This window comes from Siniperca chuatsi, linkage group LG24, assembly GCF_020085105.1.
Source record: "Siniperca chuatsi isolate FFG_IHB_CAS linkage group LG24, ASM2008510v1, whole genome shotgun sequence".
Classification (NCBI taxonomy): Eukaryota; Metazoa; Chordata; class Actinopteri; order Centrarchiformes; family Sinipercidae; genus Siniperca; species Siniperca chuatsi.
Window position 1 is genome coordinate 3,959,410 of NC_058065.1, and position 24,268 is coordinate 3,983,677.

Here is a 24,268-nt window from a genome sequence, read left to right on the forward strand (position 1 = left end):
CGAGTGTAAATGCTGGAGCAATACAGCGGGCTGTCAGGTGGAACGGAAATGTATGAAGAGCGACAGCAACATCGGCGACACACGGGAGCGCTCACTGAGCCACTAGATATCTATTTTACTATCTCACATTGTTGTAAAACCAAGTGAGAGACAGAGAGGGAGGGAGAAGAGAGGGAGGGGGTGGGAGAAAAAAAAAAATCAGTCCTCGATCTTATTTTCCACACTCCGGCGAGCTACAAGCGGCTCAGTTACACTACACTTGCACCGAACAATCAGTCTGGCAAAGGTTCACAAAACGACGAAATACCTTGTCACTTACTGCCTGACCTGTTCAGCGGAGTGACTCGGAGGAGAAAAAAGAAGAGGAAGAAGAAGGAAAAGGATGTAGAGGAGAGAGGGGAAAAAATAATAATAATCACGAAAGAGCTCTGCTGTGGGTGACGTGCATGAAAGAGTTTAGACGAATTCCTTTATGTTCTTATTCTTGTTTGCTGCCGTCAACGAGTGACACATTTGTATGACTTTTACTGCAGTTTTTCCTTTTTCATTTCCCCTAAGTAGTTTTAAAAGTAGGAAAAATAGTTTACATTCTGTATAATTTTGTTTGACCTCTTCTAAAAGCTATATGATGTTCACACCTAATGAAATATTCAAATCCAAGACTATCAAATGGAAATATTCTAGATGCCTTGTGCATCATTTCATACATATTTCCCCAAAATTCATCCTGACACATTTGGTATCTTTGGACACTTTCGGATCTCAACTAGAATTTTAAATCAAGTTTTGTGGGTTTGAATAACGCTTGGCTGCGCAACACAGGTTCGTAATGGCTGACCCATTGGCAGGTCAGTGGGGTTCATGAGGTTATAGTGTGTTGAGTGAAGTCTAGCACACCTATCGTCAAAAGCAACCTGATTTTTTGGACGCTTGTGTTTTTATCCAAATTCACGGAGGAAGTGGTTTGGAGGGAGATATCCCCTCCAAACCTCGAACCAGCTAAACTGGGCATGTAAACCATGCTCGACTTTGAAAAAGAAACCTAAACACCTCAGTTTTTGTGATGAGAGAACTCCAACGAATGCAGAATCGCAACAAGCAGCTTGGATGTCAAAAGCAGGCGGTAGGAGGGGTGTAAAGTACATGATTTGTCACATAGCAGCCCTAGAAAGTTGGGGGAGCTTTGAGACTGAGGGAGAGAGGCGATTGTTAAAAAGTGAAGAGGAGGAGGGGTGGGGGTGTTGGGCTTAAGGGGCTGACAGGCGGCTGAGTTCTGCTCACTGGACTTAATCTAAAAGAAAAAGGCCCCAGTTATGATGAAAGGTCGACAGAGAATGTCTCAGCAAATTGGCTTTCCTTTTTTTTTTTTTTTTTTAACCTCATGCTGGCTGATGCTTCAGCTCCACCGCCATGGAAGCCTAATGACCTACGGCCTGCTAGCTCAACCCTTTCTCCCACCTGTCCAACCCCCCTACGGTTCAAGAACACCAATTTCTGTGAAAACTTTGGCTGCTGGTGTCGGTGTCATCTCCTCTAAAGTGTTTCCAAAATGAAAGCTGGTGACAAATCAGGCCAACCGTCAAACTAACTTTTTGGGCCTATTATACTTCTCACATTTTTGTCCCTGCAGACCACTTTATTTATGTCCCATGAAATCAAAGAACCATTGACAAAAGCATGTAAACTCATGCATACTGTGACACATTTCAAGATAGACAGGTAAACAAGATATATTAGACAGGTCATTAGGGGAATTCAGAGAGAGTTGCGACCCAGTTGCGGCCAAGTTAAGAATATGATGGAACAGTTTGGCTCCGTCTTGTTCCAGGCCTGACATTTCTCCAAGGCCAACTATAATGATGGACAATGACAGGTAATTACTAGGAGCAGCATACATGAGAGCTGGAGATCAGCAGTATCTGTGAAGTTTCTGGAAACTCTGAGCGGGACAGAGGACGGCAGCCAACATCCCGAGCGGCGGGTTCCGCTCCGATCGGAGTCCAGTAGGAAAAAACCACGCCATCGCAGTTTTGATGTTGTGTTTTCCCTAACTCGAATTAAAAAGTTTATAACCGCCGTTTGTGTGCCGAACGAGCTGCTTGGCCCCCAAAGTTGCTACAACCAAAACTACAAGGCTGTCAATGAGGAAGTAAACCCTTTTTTTATTATTCTTTTCTTTTTCACAGATGTGTGACTTTTCTCCAACATCGTACAGCGGCAAAGTCACGCGTATGTTTTTACACCTGGATAAACCTCTGCTTCCGAATGACTTACATGCATTTCTTTATTCCTCATCTTGAAAGTGCTTTTCCTGACTGTTTATATCTCTGCGAAGGGAAAGGTGTGCGTTTGTGTGTGTGTGTGTGTGATGCCCTTATATAACATTATTTAGTCTAGTGTTTATTCTAGCTGTAGACGAACTGAGAAAGCGATGCTAACGAAGACGGAATACCAAATAGCTTCAATATTTTCCAAACAGCTTCACCTGCACGCTGAGAAAGCAGGGATGGGGGGGGGAGTCAATGTTGCAATCTCTCGTGTTGCACAGACTCCTCGGCGCTCCCCCTTTATAAATTACCTCATCAGTGAGTGAAATTAACACTGATTCTTGCAGGCAATTTCTCAATTTCCAATGCTAATTAGCTTTTTCTCTTTACTTTTAAATTCTGTAGCACCTGTTTAGGGGGAAGACATCTTAGGCAGTGCAGGCGCATTTAATCACAATTTTAATTAACCATCCCCGTAGATGTGAAAGAGAAGCAATTATAATGCAGATGAATGATGATTTTTCCACATTAAATTGTTTTGTTTCTTCGTTATGTTGATTGCATAAATACTGGCGCCGTTCAGTTTTTATCTACTGTAATTTTGTAATTGTTTTGCAAAAAAAAAAGGAAAACCAGCAGCAGAAAGGGTTTGGATAGACTCAGTTTGTCTGTTGACAAATTGTTTCATTTAGTTAACCCGTTAATTGCCAGAGCAGCATGGAGAGGATTTGTCAGGAAGTGTCTTATTTGCATTCTTTTCCCCAAAACAACTGTTGTCGACCACCTCGCTTGTCAATCATCCTGAGGTTTTGCTGTTGGGGGGATTACACTCTTCACTTCTCTTTTGACCTTAACAAACTATTTAACCAAATGAAAGTCATCCCCTCTCTTTCCTCAGCCTCCCCTTTAACTACTGAGCATATAGTCGCAAATGAAAGCACAGATGGGTGCTACTGGAATGGACTCATAATCTTTATGTGCTCATGAAAATATCATTGGGTTCGACTGTGTTTATTGCCCCTTGTTCTCTGAAACTTTGCTTTTATGTTAATGTCAGAGTGACTGTTGCAGTAAAAACAAAAACACACTGCTGTGGTGCATTTCCTTAAAATGCTGCCGCCTTCTTCAACTGTTAATGGGAGATGTTTTTCCGTAAAAAGCTTACGTTAGCTTTGAGTCGCAACTTTTACTCAGAGTGCAAGCCTATTAATTTGGAGATTGAGCCTGGTTAAATTCACGGCATTATCCGTCCTGACACCCATCTATCAGTCAGATGTCCTGGGTAAAAAGTTGAAACTCATCTTCAGCATAAATTCAAATACAAGTTATTTTTTAAGGATTTATTCTTAAATTTTTGATTTTATTTTAAATTTTCTCTCAGGATCGTTCAGGATTGAGGATTTTTGTACACATGCACCCTTTTGGAAACAGTAAAACTGTGTCTGTGTTGCTTTGAGTGGACTTCCTCTATAGAAGACCTATGGAGATCACTGCAAAGGTCCTGCTATAGGGCAGAAAAAACTCCCAGAATTCTCCTGTGTTCTGTCCTCTGCCACCCCCGGCAACACTCATTCTCTAATCCCACTGAGCGCTGCTTTCAGTTTGCCCAAAGACCATGCAGGGGAACTCCAACGGACCAGACACACACACACTCTTTCCCTCTCTCTGTGTGTTACAGACACACACACACACTTTCCCTCTCTCTGTGTGTTACAGACACACACACACACACACTTGCTTCATATCTCTCTCCCAGTCACAGTGAGACAGACACTTACTGAGGGGGCTTTGCAGTCTAAAATTAGTCCAGTCAACTTTAACATAAGCATGGGGGAGAGAGCTTTTACTAAAGTCTTTGCAGTTTTGAATCCAATGATTTTGATCCAGATTAGTTGCATGATTTGAAAAGAAAATGAGATAAATGGGTGTTTTAGATTTACAAAACTAACTACTCGTGTACTATATACATATATACTATAACTTAAAGCCTTGGTTGACAATTTATTTCAAAGATACTGAACTACAAACTTAGAATTGTGATTTTTTTTTCTCAAAATAGATAAATGGCACAGAAAGAAAACAGCAAAGTGCGTTTTAAAAAGTATAGCTTTGTCACTCTCACTCTCTCTGAATCACTCATCTACGAGCAAAGCTGCAGTTTTTTATGGATCTATCTTAAATCATCCTGAGGTGCATCTAAAAGGAAGAAGCTCCTCTTTGAATATTAGTGGCGATTGGCTGGAGGTAAACAGAGCATTAAATCCTGCAAAACTGTGGCAAGGCCAATATGGGCGCGGGACAATGGCTTGGCCCGGCATCTCTGAGCCTTTGTTCTCGGCTTAACAAAACTCTGCCGTCACACCGTTTTACCTCAATGCTGCCCTGTCGAAATGGCCATCAGCCCATCAGAGCACATGCAAAGCTCAGGACAGGCAGGGAGGGAGGAGTAGGAGGAGAAGAGGAATAAGACAGGGGGAAAGGGAAAAAAAATATGAGGGTGGGGAGAGGAGGGAGGGAAAAGAAAGATTAAGACAGAAGGAGGGAAAAAGAAGGAAGTGGCAAAGAAAGTGCCAAGAAGTAAAAAGTAAAAAATGGGAAGGCAGATGATGGAAACAGAGAAAGAAAAGATAAAAGAGAGAAAAGGTGTGACAGGGAGGAAAAAAGGGATACGGAAGTAAAGAAAAAGAGGATTGAGTGTCAAAATCCTCCAAGGCCCGTTAAAGGGCAAAAACAGTTGAAATATGCACTTGCGGATAGTCAGAAAGGAAAAAGAAATGATTAAAGCCACAATACTACTCACCTCTCCCACTCAACCTTAATAAGAATATATGGCAGCTGTGAGGAGGGGCGGGGAGGTTGGGGTGGGGGGATGCAGCGTTTTGAGCTTTGCGACGTGGCGCCGACAGAACTGGAGCAGCGAAATTCACTAAAAGTTTCATCACAAAGTCCTTATCTGCTTCCCTCCGAGGGCCACAGTGAGGTTCAGGAGGAAAAGAAAAAAGAAAGAAATGGCACATCTGCGTTTGCTGTGACCTGTCTATCTGCCAATTAACATGTGTGTGAAGTGTGTGTGGCGCCTGTGTACATCTGTGTGTGATATATATAGGGCTGTGTGTGTGTGTGTGTATATATATATATATATATATATGGGTTTATGTATGGTGTTTTTGTGTATAAATGTGTGTTTCTGCATGTGTGCAAATGTGTGTATGTCTGAGTATATGTGTACATTTGTATCCAAATATGCAAATCTTGATGCAAGTGTGTGTATGTGTGTGTAAAGGCATGTGTTAGTGTGTGACATTGTGTGTGTCTGTGTCCATGTGTGTGCAGATGTGCACTTGCCGGGCGAACATGTGTGACTGTTTCATATCGATGGCACATAAGGGCTTGCTCGCGACCCCGCCCCTTCCACCATCCAGTTCCCTCTTAGAGGCTCTCAAAAACATGACGCAATCTCCAAAATGAAAGCAGTGCCCTTAACTTACTTTTTTCCCCCCAGCTGGTAATTAATATTGATGGCAATTTTCTAATAAAATACACTTTGTCTGGTCATAATCTTAAGAATGCCCCATGTATTGTTTTCTAAAATCTTAAAAAATATTTTTCTGGTAAGCAGAAACGTGACCGTCATGGCTCCTCGCTAATGCTGCATGGATTTTTTTCAAACTCAGACTGGGGGAAAAACTGCTCATGTCAGCCTCACAGTGATTATGGTGATGAGTATCAAATAAATTGTGGGATTTCGTGGCAGTTTGTGATTTGGCCTCTAAATTGCAAACATGGTCAAGGAATCCACAGATGTTGGCAGGCAATAAAAATCTAAAGTATCAGTCACATTCCCACTAATATGATTCAGTCTACATGGGGGAAAAAAAGCAAAAAGTCTCTTCTCCAGTTCAATTAGGGTTGATTTTAAACTGACTTATTAGCACTTGACCTTAAAACCTGACCTTACAGTACGATCACCATCTTGGATGTAGTTCAGGCTTCTAGTGCTGCGATTCGCCTACTTATATTTGCCTTCTCCCTCCCTCTTTCTCTCCTCCACTGTCAGGTTCTGGCCTGCCAATTTCCACTTGAAGCTTGACTGGGCCTGATTTGATGCAAACTACCTCAGGGTGAGGTGGGGAGTTGCAGGGAGGAAGAAGGGGGGGGTAGGAGGGGGACTGAAACTGATGAACAGTTATGTCAAGTCGATTTTGCACCGTTGGGAAAAGGTAACCTCTCCGTCGGGGAGGAGATGGCGGGGGAGGAGGAGATAAATGTAATACAAAAAAAGGGCAAAAAAAGACAAGGTTAGTGGAGTAGAGGGTGCTGGAGGAGGAAGGTGGGGTCTGGGGGGGGGGCGTGTTATCGCACCAGGGTGCACCCACCCTCTGCCGCTTCACCTCGCCTCCCTCTGCTTACCGCCCCGCGCAAAATGCTAACTGTCAGTGCGAGTACTAATTGCAGATGTGCCAGTCTGCCATCATAATAAAATCAGAGGCAGGGCGGACATTAAGCATGGCTGGCTCATTTGTGAGACTGCTGAAAAGGTAGCATAAATGAATATTTCATTACCTTAATTACTAAGGAATACTCCTTTCCGCCAGTCGTGGAATGAGTGTTGCTGTAACTAATTATGAAAAGTAATAACATTAGGGATACTATGATTGCCAGTTTATAAGGCGGCGTCTGCTTGCTGTTGAGGTATAAACCATGTTGGGAAACATACGGCGAGGAGCGGAAGGAAGGAAGGAAGCGAGGGCTCGGTCTTGATCAAACCCACACATTTGCAAAAAAAGTGGGGTTTGCAGAGATGAATGGAGCTCTGATTATTTACCCAGGGATGCATGTGCGTGTTTGAATTTGCCAAGTGAAGATTTTAACAGGTATGAAGGGGCTAAAAGGTTGTGAAACTCACTTGGTGTGTAAATGACAGCTTTTTGGCAACACAGGGAGCTCTTTAATATACGGTTTTCGATGAATACCAATACAGAATATGACACAGCTACCTGTACCGCAAAGTGCAATTTCACAAATCCTTCACCACGCAGTCCTGAAGTACCTGCTCTTCCAAAAGGCCAGATTACAGTAAAGCGCTACAAGCTGCACATTTGCATCACTTCATCATCCCTCAGTCTTTGATGTCAGACACACAGCTCAATACCTTTGTCCGTTATTCACCTCTGCAGCCCGTGGACACGTCCCATGCCCAGCTGTAATGTATGACCACTGATAAGGTCGTAAGTGGGGGTGTGAGAAAAAAGGCAGAGTACAAGGTCTGCTTTGATGGACATGCTAATTCAAATACCCCTAAGTAGTAAGAATAACAAAGTGGTGGAGAATTTATCTCAGGAATGCCGGAGCAAGACGGCCGGGCGATAAGGAAGTAGCTTCCCTTGGGTGGGGGAGAGGTAATTAGACTGGGCTGACTGGTTAGATGACTGACTGGCTGGCTGGTGGGATGGATGGAAGTAGAGGTGGGGGAAATGGACTGGACGGCCACACGAAAGGCAAAGTTTCAAGGCAGAAAGGTCCGAGAATGAACTTGACTGTTAGAATAAGCTAAATTTGAATATGTCAGTATCGACTTCTGGCTAAACTAGAATACATCTTCCTCTAGTTAGTCACATTTACATTTTAGGCATTTAACTAATACCTTGATGGTACAACAGAACAAATTCAGCAAGTTTTACCATACAGAAATGCAAGAAAAAAGAACAGAAAAAAAGCATCCTTGACTTTAAAACCAATCCCCAGAGAAGTTTGTAAAACCACAACCAAAATCACTAAGAATATACTAAACATTTAAACCTTAGTGATGTGAAAAAACAACCTCAGGGCCACGAGTCATAAAGCCTTGACCCTAAACCAAAGACCAGGCTGTGTCTCAGGCTGCGTCACAAGGCCAAATCTGAGCTCGAGCCTCCATATTTATAGCTCCATACAAGGTTTCAAGTTCAGGAAATACCCATCCAACCCTCTGCAGCCAGGCTTTTGCTCCCGCAATCTTGCTTGAATAGGAGCTGTAACCAAATTCAGCCATAACTCACATCAGTCATCTTTATGCCAATAAATGAGGCGTCAATAGCAAACTATGGCCAAAACCACACAAACCTCAGTTTTATCACTTCATCATAGTAGATGATGATAATAATCACAGCATCTATCCCCGAAATTCTGCTTCGGTGTCTTGTCCAAACCAAAACCAAATCCTGGATTCTTACTTTGTAACCCAAACCAAAACTACAACCACAAGCCCAAAGAGCTCAGCCCTGTCAAACTCCAGCATCCAGTTCTCTCAATGTTTAATTTAGTGTCATATATTAAACATGCTTTCCCTAAATCCTTGACCTCCTGCTTGACCACCTTGCCCCAAAATCCAGACCCAAACTGCAGCCTGAAACCACGGAAAGCTCATCTCCGCTGCAGCCTCAGCCCCTGTTTGTCCTGCATGTCAGAAAGGCTGAGGACAGGCCTGTCGGTGTGATTATCCCCCCGCTACCTGAGGAGGTGTTTGTTTGACATTCGCGTTTGACAGCGGCGGGACACGAGGCGTTCAGGAGAGGGGGCTCCCTCTCCAGTCAGAACTCATTAACACGTGAATTCACCTCTCAGAGTTTTTAACAGGGTCGACTTTGCTACACATGTCCACTGACTGCACCACAGATGACATTTAAAGGAGAAAATATGCTTCCCCCTCCATGTTTCAGCTCTCCTTGACTCACTCTTGCCAAAGGTTAAATGTATGTTTGAATAACAAGGAGGCCAGAGTGTAATTTCTGACCATTTCCTCTTTTCACTGCAACCTCCGGTTAAGAAGGTGCTTGATCAACGCTGAGATGAAAGCATGGAAGTGAGTGAAATTTGTGCAACCGCAAAATGACCTAATTTCATCCTAATCTCGCTTGGCAATCGGCTGCAATTAAATTGAGATAACACATCTGAATTTACTTCCACGCGAGACGGGGGAAACCGAAGCACAAACGAAAGCAGACAAGTCCTCGTTAAAAAAAAAAGGTAACGAGAGGGGTGCACTTAGGTGGCAGAGAAGCAGGACACCTTCTGAATAATGAACTACAGTAAGAAAGCGAGCCCTGATCAAATAGCATGTTCTATTATCCTGAATTAAAGGTAGGACGGTGGGCTGCAAAATGTGTTAAGTCGTATGTGGAAAAGGCCTAGATTTCCAGATGTCACCATGCCTTAATCTGGTGATCTGTTATTGATTGTTCCACACGGCCGTGACCTTGCCAGGAGAGCTCTTCCACCCGACAATCAAACATACATCAAAGAATGTGTGTGTTTCCCTAAATGTGTGTGTGCACATGTGGCAGCAAGCGGCGCTTGCAGATCAGCAGCGCCGACATCAGAGCAGAAAACTGGAGGCTGCTTTCAACACTTGTTTGCACAAAGGTGTCATCTCTGAAGCAGCTGCCGCAAAAAGGAAAAAAAAATGGGGAAAAAAATCATTTTAATGGGCAATTGAAGTGATTACTTTTTTTTTTTTTACCCTTTTCCTCAGAAACGTCATGAAGCTATGCCCTGTTTTACGGGTGTTAGCAGTGAAAAGTCACACACACACACACACACACACACACACACACACACACACACACACACACAGCAGGACTGCATTCACACAGAAGCTCAAACCAGCTGTGATGTTTGTTCTTTTGATTTAATCTATATCTGTTCCTTTGTTGCTTTATAAAAACACAATCCTGTTCACTTTAAGAGCAGATGTGACTTGACAGGTAAATCCTCGTTGTGATCAATATTACTGAATTTTCTTGTACTGCAGAAAACAAATAACATGCGATTGATACAGAAAAAAGGTGGGACATTTTACACAAATTCTTCCAAAAACATAAATGTCTACTAACCCAAACCACACACAGTAAAATGGTGAAAATATCCTTCCTAAAAGAGTAAATCTGCACACTGTACAAGGCAAATCTGCAAGGTAGGCTTGGATTAAAACTACATGAGAAACTACATTCAATTTGGTGGAACAGTTGCCATCTAAACTCGTCTTGTGCATCCAGGCGAGGATGCACATGCACACATATATCATTGTTAGGAAAAAGAAGGTGTTTTAAAAGTTGTTTTTCGCCCCCCTGCCATTTGATTATGAAACCTGAATGTTAGTTTACACCTGCTCAGCAACCTGTCGTCTGTCTCGCCCAGACTCCCTCGCAAATGGGAAAAGTCGACGCGTGGAAAATGTCGAAAATCACAGGCGAGACGCAGCGCAACAACTGAATAAGTGCAAACAGCAGGACGAGACGGAACGGATGGGCCAAATAAAGACTTTGCATTTTCACTTGAGAAAGACTCAAATGAGGCATGATATTTCAAAATGCATTTTCCTCCTACGCAATGCATAAAACATGCCGACTTAGGGTAAAGAGTGTACACACGTAAATGAAAAGTCCAAATGCATGCAATTATTTGCCGGACCACTGAAGTTTCAATTTCTGTGTTTGCTTTTTGTCAAAATCGCAAGGAATGAAAGGAGAAAACAGAGAAAACAAGGGGATGAGAGGAAGAGAAAACGAGCAAGAAAGCATGAAATAAAGTCAGGGAAGCAGGAGAAAGACATCTGACTGCATTGCAAGTTTACTTAGACTAGCGTGTCGCAGAACAGGCATACATAACGGCAAAGGGGGGAGGTGATACGACCTGTCAAATCCAGAGAGAAAGAAAAAGAAGGGATGAAGGGAGGTGGGTCAGAGCTTGACAGGCAGAACGCCACTGCCAGAAACACCTTTAAGTCTGTCACCTTTGCTCTCTGCTTCTTTCACACCGTCCTGAGTCGCCGATGTTCGAGTGACCTGAACTTCTGACAATCACCGTGTCACTGAGACAGCTCTCGGCCTATTTTCAACATGCTCACATGATGCAGCAACAGACCCAAACTACACTCATCCTCGACTATTACACAGCAGAGCCAAATTAGCATAATTTAACACACAACTTTAATATCTCAAGTAGATACAGCAGAGCACTCGCTATAGTTTCGAGTGGCTAATAGGCGAGCAAAACCTGATTTTTCTGAGGCAATTCCTTCTGGGGAAAAAGCAGAAGTTCAGCCACAGTTCAGATGCCATGCAGTAAAAACTGACTTTTGTATTGGTTACATGTAAAACTGCCTCCTTTTTTATGATGCATAAACAAAATGCAAAAGATTAAGGCCAAAAGCATACAGGGAATGCCACGTTGCTGCCTGTGTCACCACATTGTTTCAGACGATACATCATTATTGCCGTTTAAACATAAAGGGAAGTCACAGGGACAGAGTTGGCTCACTATTGGCTGATTCATGCCTCTGGTGTTAGTCAGGCAACGGATCCCAGCCACCACTCTTGCTTTCATCGTTCTTGGCAGTGGCAGTTGCTCTGCGTGTGTGTTTTTGTGTGTGTGAGTGTGCATCACCCCAAATACACTGCAACTTGTGCAGCTTTGCTTTTCCAAACCAATATGTCCCATCACAAAAATCACAGGAATTTTGAGTTACCAAAACAACACTCAAAACCAAGTACAAGTAATGCAGCTTAAAGCAATTTTTCTGAAGGGAAGAGAAGGAGAGATGGCCACAGAGGGGATGTACAAACAGCAAAGAGTTAACCCCCCCCCAACACCACCACCTCCACCCGATTTCTCCAAAGCACGGGTTAATATCATGGCTGCCTGGTAAGGCATTATCCAGAACCTCTCGGAACAAAAGGCCCCTTTTGCAAACAGACTCCTACTTTCCCCCAGTGTCCAAAGGTGTTTGCTGAAGTAAATCTGCCTAAATCCTGCGCAGCTTGGCCAGGAGGAGGAGGGAGGGAAGGTGTACTGATAATCCTTCTTCTTAACCAAAAAGAAAAAAAAAAGTTCAGGGTGAGAAAATGAAAGAGAAGGGGAAGAAAGAAAACTGGAATCCATATCACATGATGCCATTTAAAGAGCTGAGGTACCCCCCCTCCCTTCCTTCCCCCCATCTTTGCTTAAGATTTGCATACATCCAGCCTGGGAATCGGATGATAAAGATATCTTGCTAATCATTTTGATAAAGCAACAGATGAACTGTATTGTGTATGTTTACATGAGGGGATGTAACGTAATTTGTTTTCCTCATTCGATAGGTTTTCAAAATGACGGCAGTGTATTAAAGAATTCAGGAAATGCTCAATTTCAACCACAAAAACACCTGCTCTTCCCCCCAAAAAAACTAAAAGTGCACCACAAAAAGTGTGCTGGCAAATTTATTTATTGACATTCAAAGCTATGAAGAAGTTTTGGAAGCACCTTGCTGCTAAACAGACAAGGGAAGAAAAAAAAAAGCGCATCGTGAAGACACCTGCTCCCGACTCTTATCGCCTTCTTTAAGCACAATCCAATCAGTCGCAGCAAGGATTTTTTCCTTCTTCTTCTTCTTCTTAAGTATGAGTTGCCACGAATAGTGTGGGCATGCCATCTCGTAACACTATCTGTCTGTCAGGAGGGGTCTGGGTCCCTGCTAGAGTAGGGAGGCTATAAAAGGCTTGTAACCAGGGGACGACCAACAAACAACCACAAACACCCTAGTTATTTCTCTCCACCACCCACCCACCCTTTTCTGCCTCTCTCCCTATTTTTTCCCTTCCTCTTCTTCTTTTTTTCCTCCTCTCCTGTCTTGCTCTCCTTTTTTTTCACCCCCCTTTTCATCTCAGGCCCTTTTCTGATGCTGAATGCAAATGTGTAGCCCTGCTGCTCGCGGCGAAAGGGGCTGAATTGTGATTAAGAGGGAGAAGAAGAAGAAGAGGAGCTCCTTTCTTTGTTCTCCCCCCGGGGGATGTTTACCAGGAGAGACACGGTGGATCAGATATGAAAGGCATTCAGGTCAGCATTGATGTGAGCGAAAGTGAAATCGTACCTAAGGCATTCCAAAGACCCGCGGTGTCAGGGGTCTGGGCTCGCGGTGCCTCTGCAAGTGTGTGTTCTCTGGCCGCCAGGCGAAAAATATCTTCACACAAGCAGGGCGGTCGACGAAGGAAGAATGAAAAAAAACAAAACAAAATGGAATAATAAAAAAAAAGGAGAAAATGCGTCAAAAATGTTTTTTGGCTATTTTTTTGGGAAGAGGAGGAGGGATGGATGAAAGTTTTCTGTCCAGTGTCCAGTGTGGAGTTGAGATGATCATTAGTTTTCTTCTTTTTTTTTTGTTGGTGTGTGTGTGTGTGTGTGTGTGTGTGTACAGCCACAAGCCATGCTATTTGCTTTTATCTGCCTTATCAAAGCGTTAAAAAAACTGTGCATGTGTGTTGCTGTTGTGTGTGTGGAGCTGCTGTTGCTGAGCTACATTCTTGATTTAATTCCTTGTGGAAAGCACATATTAGAGGATTTGTTGAATAACATATCAGCCGCAGATATCACACTGCGAAGACGGTATATCTGTCTCTCTGTGACACACACACACACACACAAACATACACAATAAAATACAATAAAATCATGTGAATTACAACAACTGTAAATACTCCAGGCCCTTTGACAAACTGATCACGTGAACAAAAATGTTTCCCTTTCCTTTTCAAAAATGACACTGCTACCCAAAGGGAACATCCTTTTGCTCCTATATACCAACGCTATGCTTGAAATCATAATGATCTCGTAAGGGAAGTCCATTCATTTTTATGTGCTTGGCTATATACACTTGACTCACACACTTTGAGCAGATGGATATATTTAGCTTGTGACAACTGCAGCCGAGGGAGAGGGAGGAAAAAAAATATATCAAGTGATGCAAAAAGCTACCGTACGCTCCAGAAAATAATATGGCCTCATGCAGCACGCCAAAGTGCAATGTGTAGTTGTGACAGGACAAATATGCCTCCTTATTAGCCTGCATTGAGGGAAACCTGCTAGCCGTTTTACATGGGGTAATTGGAATGTGTCTATTTTGATTCAACCACAAGGCCGACGTTACAAAAATACTCCAGTGAGATTTATACCCAGCTATCTGCGGGTCTGTACACCGCGACACTCTGAGCACAACAGGCCCCCCTGCTGCAGACTGATTCCTGCTGGCCCCTGTAATATCTCACAGTAATTATTTCACTTGCTTAAACAAAATAATCCCTTATTTCCCTCAACATGAATGCACTGCAAAACACTTTTCTCTGCTTCTTCCTGCAGAAAAAAAGCCATCAGGAGTGTAAGGTGTCTGCTTCAGCTGCTCCACACAATCGCCAACCCGTATGGGAATGGCAGCAGTGAATGGCACGGTGGACAACCCCCCGCCACTATTGACGGTATAAACATGTAAATGAAACACATTACCACTGACAATCAATTGTCCGCGAGTGCCCTGCGAAACCTGCCCTCCTCCTCCCCTCTTTTTTCTTCATCTTACCCCCCCCCTCCCGCGCTCAGTGACGATGGCAAAAAGCTGCCCCTACCTTGAGGAGGGAAAATCTGGGAGAAGGAGGAGGAGGGATTGAGGGAGGTTGGTGGATGGGACATGGCAGGAAAGAGGAGGGGGTGAGAGAAGAAGAAAAAGAAGAGGAAGAAAGGGAGCACCTTGTCTTACCCCCCTCCCTATTTTCTACTGCGGGAGCTGCGAACACAACTTTAAAAAGGCAGAGGAATAATGGGGATGGACAAATTGTTTAGACTGGCAGAAATCTGGCATTGTCTGGGTCTCAAGGCAAGGCTATCCCCCCTCCCACACATATACACCCACACCCTTTTCCCTATTTTTTCTCCACCTTAAGCGTGAATCTGTGATAGCCTTAATAACCACATTCAGACTATTATATCAAACTCCAGCAGCCAGAGAGAGAAAGAGAGAGAGAGGGAGACCGGCCTCGTCTTTCTGCTTCCTCTTTTGCTGCTGCTGCTTCAGATTATGTAATCAGTGCATTTCCGAGGGTATGTCCCGACACCGAAATGTCATCTGGGGTACGGAGAAAAATCAAAAACGGTTCAAAAACTGGGTAACGCGGAATGAAACGCTTACCAAAAACACTCAGAGAAAAAGAATGCAACATCTGTATTACCTCTTTCATCTTTTTTTTTTCTCTCAGACAAAAGCTACCACAGTTTGATGCAAAGAGTTTGCGTAACATCCAAATCAAAAACAACATGATTACAAAGCCCGGTAGATTTTTTTTTCTAAAAAGGCATGTTTTTGATGCTTGTGCTGGTTGAGTAATAAGAAAATAAGGACAGGTGTGCGAGTGCTTTTCTGTTGGGCGCTCACAGCTGGATGTGACAAGCAACACCTGGCGAGGGCCAAACTCTCGAACACTTCACGCTGCCTAGATCAAGTTTCACACCAGGAGAGGAGAAGGGTTTTTATAGCGCTTTAACAGTAGGGAACAGGATGATAGAAAAATTTGATTTCCCATGTTTCGTTGCTTTAAAATATTGCTGCCATTTCAGAGCGTATCAGCTGTAAGACAGAGGCTTCACAGTGGCGTGCAGGAGGTTTGGATGAGGAGGGGATCAGTCATGAACTGTGGTTAAATACCACATGACAGGCTGGGCAGTGAGTGAGTAAAGCTACTGTAGCACCTCCAACCCTGAAGGCCAACAGTCATCTGGATGAGAATGTCATTGGTTAGACAACTTAGTGAGCAAATGCCTCATTAATACTAATTGGCAAGAATGCTGAAATGCCCCTTTCATTTTGAAAAAGCAGAAAAATAATCCCACCAATTCCAGTTATTCTATGTGTGAGGGTGCATTTTTAATGAAACATTATATCACATCAAAATATAAACGCCACTGAATCTCAGTTGCTTAATTAAAGCATAAAAACTAAACCAGATATAAAACATTTAGCAATTTTTAAAACAAAAATAATTACAGGTGGCACGCAAATTATAATTTACATCAAAACACGCTCGCTTGTACACCACCACCTCCAGAAGCCATTCAGCAAAATTAGCTGTAATTGTACATATTTCACATTTGTGTATATTCATCTGATTTGTTAGTTAAGGGAAGAAAGAGGGAGTCTGGGTGCATCCGCCCTCCATCTGGTAAAAAATTTAGAAAAACCCCTCTGTGTGTGTCTGTGCACGCTGCATTTTTTGGTGCATTGGAGGCGTTTTGTTAGTTCCTGCTGGAGGAGTCTGTCCTGCCGGCCGTCACACGCTTCGCCCTGCCCTGCCATCCCTCCACAGAGCCAGGCAGGAAGAGGACAGAGAGACAGGCAGAGAGACAGAGAGAGGAGAGTGGCCAAGCCTCAATAAGCCTCTGCATTCCCAGGGGGGAGGATAGGGGGTGAGGAGGGGAGGGAAGGAGGGGGCGATCATCAGACAGAGCTAGTTGTTATGGTAGAAAAAAAAGAAAAAGGGGACTCATATTTCACATTTTAAAACTAGAATGATATCAAATCTATTTTTTTTAATATACGTTCTCCTGGATGAAAGAGTGACTACATTTTTACAAGAGATAAAAATACTCTTTACACACTCTGCCAAAGCTTGCCGTCCCTTGTCAGGTTTAAGGGTGTGAAAATTATATTTGCTTTGCTAATATTATTTTATCAAATGCTGCATTTGATACAAAAGCCAAGACTGGTTTTCTCCCTCTCACTCCCCCTTTACAAAACAGGTGGCCACAGCTAAACAGGCTGTCATATCTCTATATGCATGTTATAATTCTATTTTTTTTCTTTTAAGTCTGAATACTGCAAATGTACATATTTATTGGAAATCTCAAGCACCACTGTTATGCTCCAGTGCTATTTAATGTGGAACAAAATGCTTGTCTGCTATCGATTGTATGTAATCAATAAATGAAATCTGATCTAGATAAATAACCTGTGGGGGCAGAGATTTAAAAACTGTTGTGGAGAAAGCAAATAAAAGCCTCATCTGAGCAGCTGAATCACAGCCTCGATATTTTACACACACTGCTTCACCTCGCCAGTATGTTTGGAGCCTATATGGAATAATCAGGAATAACGGGGCCAGGAAATGTCACTGCAGATTTGCCTCTTGTGGGAAACTGTGCAGTCAAATGGAGAAAGAAAACCAACAAATCTCCACCTCCAGCGCTCCAGTCCAGACGCAATTAATGTCCAGCATTTATCGGACATGTCATCCTATTTATATACGATGCCCCCACCCCAATAAACTTAGCGATAAAAGGTAAACAAGAACGCACAGGTCTAAAAACTACAGCAACAATCAAATGCCATCTCCTGTGGATTATTTCACCACTCTACTTGTCCCGGAAAACAGCGACAATGTGGGGGTAAACCACTTGAAAATGTGTCTTATGGAGGTGATGTAAAGGCCTATATAAAGACAGAAACATCACGGCCAACGCATGCCAGCGCGTGGATTAAAGCAAATCACAACTCAAGTCACAAGACTTTTACACCGAGCAGCTCCAGCCAGCGATGGTCTGAGTGACCGTTACACAGTCCCCTATGGCGGATTTTGTCCCGGCGAGAAACGAGCCGCCACCGATACGCTCCAACTTTCCTCCATCCACAAGTTTCCAACTAACCTCTTTGCAACCTTCCCAAAATCCTCCCCTGAAAACACACATTTTAAAACCGCTATTTTTTCAGATTCCAAAGGCTTGAGTGGGGCTGCAACACGGACGCATTTACGCACAGTTTCTCTCCCGGATAGCGGTCCCTTTATCCCTGCGTAAAAGGGGAAGGCAGAAATGCGCACCAGCCGCGGACCTTCACACACCCCCGAACCGCAGTGGAAACCTTCAAACCAGGCTTACATCCAAATATACCCCCCTGACTTCTTGGTTTGGCTCCCCCGTGATTTTCTTACCGTTTTTCCGTCTCGGGTTGGCTTGTTTTCGCCTCTTACACCTCGGGCCATCCGCCATGATCTCTTGCTTCATTGATAAGTGTGTGTGGGATCAGATGGCAGCTCGCATGGACTCGATTCCTTGATTTCAGCTTGATATCTGACGGGAAACACACACACACACAGCAGCACCAACAATGTGGGTATTAGCGTGGAGATCCACTTGCGCCGGACGCGCGACAAGAAACTGCAAATGTAACTTAGAGGGGCAGATTGTAAAAAAGAAAAAAAGAGCCGTGGGTCAGAGTATGAGAAGGAGCGGTGAGGGGATCCGTGTCCATCTAATTTTGATTTTCAGCTGATCGGCTCTTCGCTTTGTGGCATTAACAGCAAAGCAAACAGCAGCAGGAGGAAGGGAACTGTAATTTCTCTTATTAGGAAAACCACAATTCATTTCTTCCAAAAAGGATTGCGGCGAAAACCTTACACTTACTGTTTTTTCATTCAAAAAAAAGTTTCACAATCCGGTTGGTATTTTTCTTCACTTTTAAAGAAAAATAAATCATGTACTTATTTTTTTATTAAAACTGGCAGGATTTGTTCACGTTTTGCGCTTTCAGCCCAGAAGGCGAAACAGGTTAATAAATCAAATTTCTGTCAAATTTTAGGTTCAAATCCAGAGCTCACACGTTATGGACGGCAGAAGCGAGAATGAGCCTCAGCTTGGACCGAGCCATCACTGTGGGCTGATTAAAAGTCATATAACTTCAATAAACACTTGGGTTCGCCTGAGAAAATTACACTTCTAGGTTTAATAAACTAAATCCAAACCCTCTTGTCAACAGTTAATAAATAACAGATGGGGAATAACTGCTGAAATGTGCCAAATGACTCAGGACTGTAAGACAAATCTTTAAGGCACAAATCGCGCATAAACAAAAGCGATAAGATTCAAATCGCCTGTGTGGGATGTTTGGTTCGCCAGCTAATTTATCAGCGCAAATACCGTTATTAGGATAACTGAATACCGACAAGAGGTTTTGTTTGTTGTGGGCACACAAACAGACACTAATATAATGCAAGCTGACGAGACTCAGAGGGAAAACGGGATGCATATCGCCTTTTTTTTCTCCCAAGGATAGCGGTGTTGTGCAGCGCCAAACGCCCCGCAAAAAGCACATTTTCCCCCGGCTTTCAGGAACCTGCAGGACGCCTCTACATCACGGAGGTAAAAAAGGAAAAAAATCACAACAAACGCACCTATTTCCACCTGTGCAGGTAAGGCGAAGTTGAGCTCCAACTCTGAGGCGGGCGCAGGGAAGTTTATTGTCCAACCTTTCTCCGAAAAAAAAAAAATGCTATAAATAAAAAGTGAGGAGGCACATACCTGTTTTTAGGGGATGTAAAGAGGTGTCTTGTGGATAGGAGTTGCGAGGAAGGATGATACCGGAGCGCGTCGGTGAGCGGATCCTTTTCCACCGGTGATAATAAAGCCTTAGAAATAAAGCCTTAGAAATAGTTGGGAGGAGGGAGGGACCGCTATTCCTGCTAGGGCAGGTTTACAACTGATGTCTTACACCCACTCCAGGAAACAAACCTGGGTAGGGACTGACGTGTTACGCCTCTTCTAATGACATTTTTTTTCTTTCCACCTCCTTTTCTTTGCCGTGTAACACAGAGGAGAAGCCCCCTGAAACGCACGCCACCTATCTTCACGGGAGGGGATAATTGAGGAGAGCCAAACGTGAGCATCTTCTGGGTTGAACGAGAAGTTTTTTTTTTTTTTTCTCCTCTCTCCCCTCTTCCTCCTCTTTTCTTTCCCTCACTCTCCTCTCTCTTTCTCCATCTCTTCTCTTTTTGAGTGAAACCAACTATGTCGGGCTTCGACGCGGAGCAAAGAACAGGCGACAGTGTGCTTTTTTTTTTTTTTTTTCTCCCTTTCTTCGTGTGAATGTGTGTGTGTTAGAGTAGAAGGGGGGAGAAACTTGGAGCGCGTCCACGCCGGCCGCAATCATGTAAGGATTTTTTCTTTATTTCCAGCCCGTTTAATTTGCAGAAATGGCAGGGTTGATACGGCAGGATGCAGGAGTTGGGGTGGGGAGGCAATTCCACATATTCTTCATTATTGTAATTGGCTGCGACTGCAAAAGGTTTGGGGATATTCGGCTTTTATCTACGCTGCAAAAAATGTCCGCCTGGACATTGTCATTTAGTGGAAAACATTGTTTTTTGCTAAAATAATCTTTCAAGTGTGGGGACAATTCCACTTGTTTCCATTAGAACTGAACGTTTTCTTGTATTGAGCATAATTTGCTTAATGCCAGGGTTTTCATTTGCTTTATTATGATTTTACTTGCTTTCAAGAAATTATTGGAGAAAACTGAAAGGAAAACAAGTGAAGTTCCTCAGCGCCTGTCTAAATTTTTTGGGGGAAAAATAAGATTGCAAAGGTAAAAAAACAAAAACAAAACTGCAGCATAACAGTAAATAATTGTTGTTTTATTACCTGTGATGTACCTGCAGCACGTTCATCACTGCATGTGTCTGTATAATAGGAATGCATGCAAACTCCACATACAGTTCTGGAGGGGAAACATTTCATTTGCGTATTTGCTTCTGCTTATTTGCACAAGTCTTTTTTTTCCAATTGCACCCCCTAACGAAAATGAACCAAAATGAATCCAAAATAAATGTGGGACATTAGACAGCTATGACTGCACAAACTATAACGCAGCAGTGACAGTGATGACTGCAGCCTCTGTAGGAATAGTCTGAAGATACTAAAGGAGCTGGAAAAAATGCCATAAAGTACAATAAAGTGACTGTAAAGTCACTGCAGAGAGCCGCAGACACACTGCGAGTCCCTGCAGGAATATTATAGGAATATCACAGGGATATTCTAGGATTATTAGAGTGATTTTTCGTTCTGGACGCCACTTAACAGGATGAATCTCGCATTTATTAAAGAAGTCAACCATCTTCTCAGCCATGTCTGACAGCGAGGGAGAGAGAGAGAGAGAGAGAGAGAGAGAGAGAGAGAGAGAGGAAGCTCCACCTTTGCAGCGCCGTGATTGGTTATGTAAATAAAGTATTATTTTGTGTCCTGTCCTCCTACAGTTCGCCACTGTATGGCTAATTAAATCATCAATCAAGGGGCTGAACTGGTTTATGCCCCCCCCCCCCCCCCCATATCCCCAAAAAACCAATCAGATGCAGCAAAAAGAAATCACAGACCAACCGAGTCTTAGCTTTTGGTTGGAATTTTGTATATAAACAGTTTTACCCTGCTGTTTTTTGAGGAATACCACTTGTTTTATAATAACAATAATAATATTAATATAATAATACCTATATTATTATTATTATTATATAAAAATAGAATCTTCAACTTTTGTTTCCCTCCAACTTGTGGACCGGAGGACTCAGCCAAGGACTCAAATGCCAAATTGAGGTTTTTTGGTAAGTTTACCTTATTCTCTCTTAAAGTATTGTAATCATGTCCATCACGAAATGTAGTAATTTTCTTCTTCTTCTTATCGAACAACAAAGAGGAGGCGGGCAGAAGCGGGGTGGAGCTGCTTTGCCTCCCGTTATTCTCGGGTCGAAAGTGGATCCAGTCCTGGGTGAATTATTGTCATGCGTAATTTACTGCCACGGTGCTTGCATGTAAACGAAGCAGTCCAGCACCCTCTCTCTCCCTGTCTCTCACTCTCACACACACTCTCTCTCTCCTCTCTCTCTCTCTCTCTCACACACACACACACACACACACACACGCACGCGCACACACACCTGAACCGTAGCTCCAGCTCTGTGTCCCATTCATCCAAGCGAGCCTGAAGTGGCACCTCTCGCCTTTTTTACGCACACAGGCTCTGCTACGTGGGGCCGCATATTCACCGTGAAAACGGATTACAGTCGGTGTGTGATCTATAGGGGGACCTTGTGCTTAATGAATATATTGATTTAAATGAGGGGAGGGGGTACCAAAAACAACATATGCATGAATTCATAATTTGTACTCGATTTTTTGATTGTTAATTTAAGATTAAAAGTGCAAAATGTTGATGCACAGTTGTCAGTGTGATAAAATTAATTCTGAGAAAAAAATGATTGTTTATAATGTTTTGGGGAAATTGTTATTTATGAGATGAACTGTCAACTAAAGCAGGCTGACAGATTTGTAATTATTTCCAAATCATTTCTAATGCATTTTGGTTATTTTTAAATGCATTGCTCGATGTTGATCTCTCCTCTGTGTTTGTATTTTTTTCTCTAAATAAAAATGTGAAGCTTTCGCAGCACATTATCCGCTGTGGCTCATTTTCTGAAGTTGAAATGTTGCCCCAGAAAAATCAATAAGTGGAAATTCACTTGGGTTTAATGGTTTTTAATGTCCAACACCTAAATTGGAGCTCTGCAGTTCTGCAGCTGTCTGCCTCAGGCATGACTGCTGATTACCAAGATTATAATCCTAATTTTCTCTGCCTCTGTCTGTGTGTGTGTGTGTGTGTGTGTGTGTGTGTTTGGTTGTGTTTGTGTGTGAGAAGCGAGGCCCACTTAGTTTTTTGACAGCGTAAACACAAACACAGTGGTGCAGTGGGGTTGCAGGAATGTTTCATAGTATTTAGAGAATCTCTCAGTCTAGTTACGACTTCTGTGCGTCCGTACTATAGACTAGTCAAGTTACAGCCAAACACACTCACCGCTATATTGTATGTACTGCCAGCTGCTATCACATGACTGAATGTCACACCAGACAAACGTTTATGCAACAGGAGCAGCGCAACAACAAAGATCCCCATTTTAGCATTTTAAAATCGAGTCACTCAGCTGATTATATTCTTCTTCATGTACGAGCTTTAAAATCAAAATCTGCATGACAAGCAACCAAAAGTAAAGAGGTCAGAGGTCACTGCAGCATGACAATATCCTTTTGAAAAGGCTTCACTTAAAAGATTTTGCAGGTGATGTCAAATTTTTGGGGTCAATTTGTCAAATTTGACCATCTACAGGTAACAATGCACACATTTTTATTGTTTCCTCCAGATTCCTTTTCTTCTAAAAGTGTTACATTCACTAAAACAGACCTCAGATCACCACAAGACATTAAAACGCTCAACTGAAAACTGAAACCTGGAACGGCAGCAGGTTTCATTGCAGAGTGAAATACGATCCCCCACTTAAATCAGGTCAGCAGTCAACATCATTGACCATCTCATATCTGATATTTAATAAAGAGAACATCGGCCCAGTGAAACGACAGACCATATAGAAGACATCCAACCTATAAGAAATGTTTTTCCCATCACGTCTTGTTTTTGCAGCCATCACTGGTATACAGTAAAATAAGACAAGAGAGAGAGAGGCAGAGAGAGAGATGCCACAGCAGAACACGCCTCGGGACTGAAACACAGTTGCATGTATATGTTGTGCATTCAACAACTCAGCCGCCAGGCGTCCCTGATTATTGGCCTAATTTAGATCTGTCAGAGTCACATGACATTGTGGTGCATCCAGTGATGAATCTATGCCCAGCCTTGCTCTCGAGAAAAAACAAAAAAACACCCAGCAGCTCAACCAGACCTGTTACAATATGATGTATATTCATCTTGATAATTTGTGCTGAATGACTTGTGACATCGCATTCAAGACTTTTTAATTACCTTTAAGGCCTTGCTCGGGGAAAAGACTCAGACTTAGGATGCATTATGATTAAGATATGACAGTAACTAAAAATCACACACAACATCGTTGTTACTCTTGTCAACAACTCTAAAAACTTTTTCCGTCGAAGGATTTTTTTCTCCTGACACGAAGCACAGGGGTAGGTGTATTTCCCATATCTGGTCACCAGGATGCCTGCAGACCTTTTCCTTTTGTAAAGTTTTTCCATTTTGATTTTAGAGATTCAGGTAATGTTTATATCCATATACTATAAATTAGACTTAAACTCCTGTCAGCATTACACATAACCAGCAGTGAGGAGGTCAAAGGTCAAAGTAATGGAGCTAGACTGATATGGCTACAAGTTAAATGCTACTAACACCGATGGCTCACAAAAGCTGATATATTGTGCCAACAGTTAATATTTTAATTGTTGGCACTAACAAATCTGACACTTTTCCAAGCAAAACACTGACTCAGCTTTTCCTCCAGAGTTGGATTCTTATTGGGATAAAAACAACATACTGAATTTTATCCAGCATGGGAAACCTAAGCACTCCAGTGAAAACTGAGACAAATAAAATTCATAGT

At 42.8% G+C, this 24,268-nt stretch overlaps 1 protein-coding gene and 1 long non-coding RNA gene across 7 annotated transcripts in view; one reads left to right on the top strand and one right to left on the bottom strand.

Annotated features, from left to right (window-relative positions):
• Positions 1–19,621, bottom strand: part of zeb2b (zinc finger E-box binding homeobox 2b) — a 90,893-nt gene extending 71,272 nt beyond the window's left edge. The window contains exons 1-2 of one of the 6 annotated variants that reach the window (XM_044187173.1): positions 19,398–19,621; positions 18,032–18,170 (exon numbers count right to left, since the gene is read on the bottom strand). In XM_044187173.1, coding sequence (XP_044043108.1) covers positions 18,032–18,104 — 73 coding nt within the window. In that variant the 5' untranslated portion in view covers positions 18,105–18,170; positions 19,398–19,621. Of the gene's footprint in view, positions 1–18,031; positions 18,171–19,270; positions 19,293–19,397 lie in introns of those variants that run through there. The other 5 variants (XM_044187176.1, XM_044187170.1, XM_044187172.1 and 2 more) reach the window with 5 other exon arrangements.
• A 264-nt stretch (positions 19,622–19,885) lies between these two features.
• Positions 19,886–22,316, top strand: LOC122871791. Its single transcript, XR_006376928.1, has 2 exons — positions 19,886–20,025; positions 21,390–22,316. It is a non-coding gene; the product is annotated as an uncharacterized LOC122871791 (long non-coding RNA).
• Positions 22,317–24,268: the final 1,952 nt, after the last annotated feature.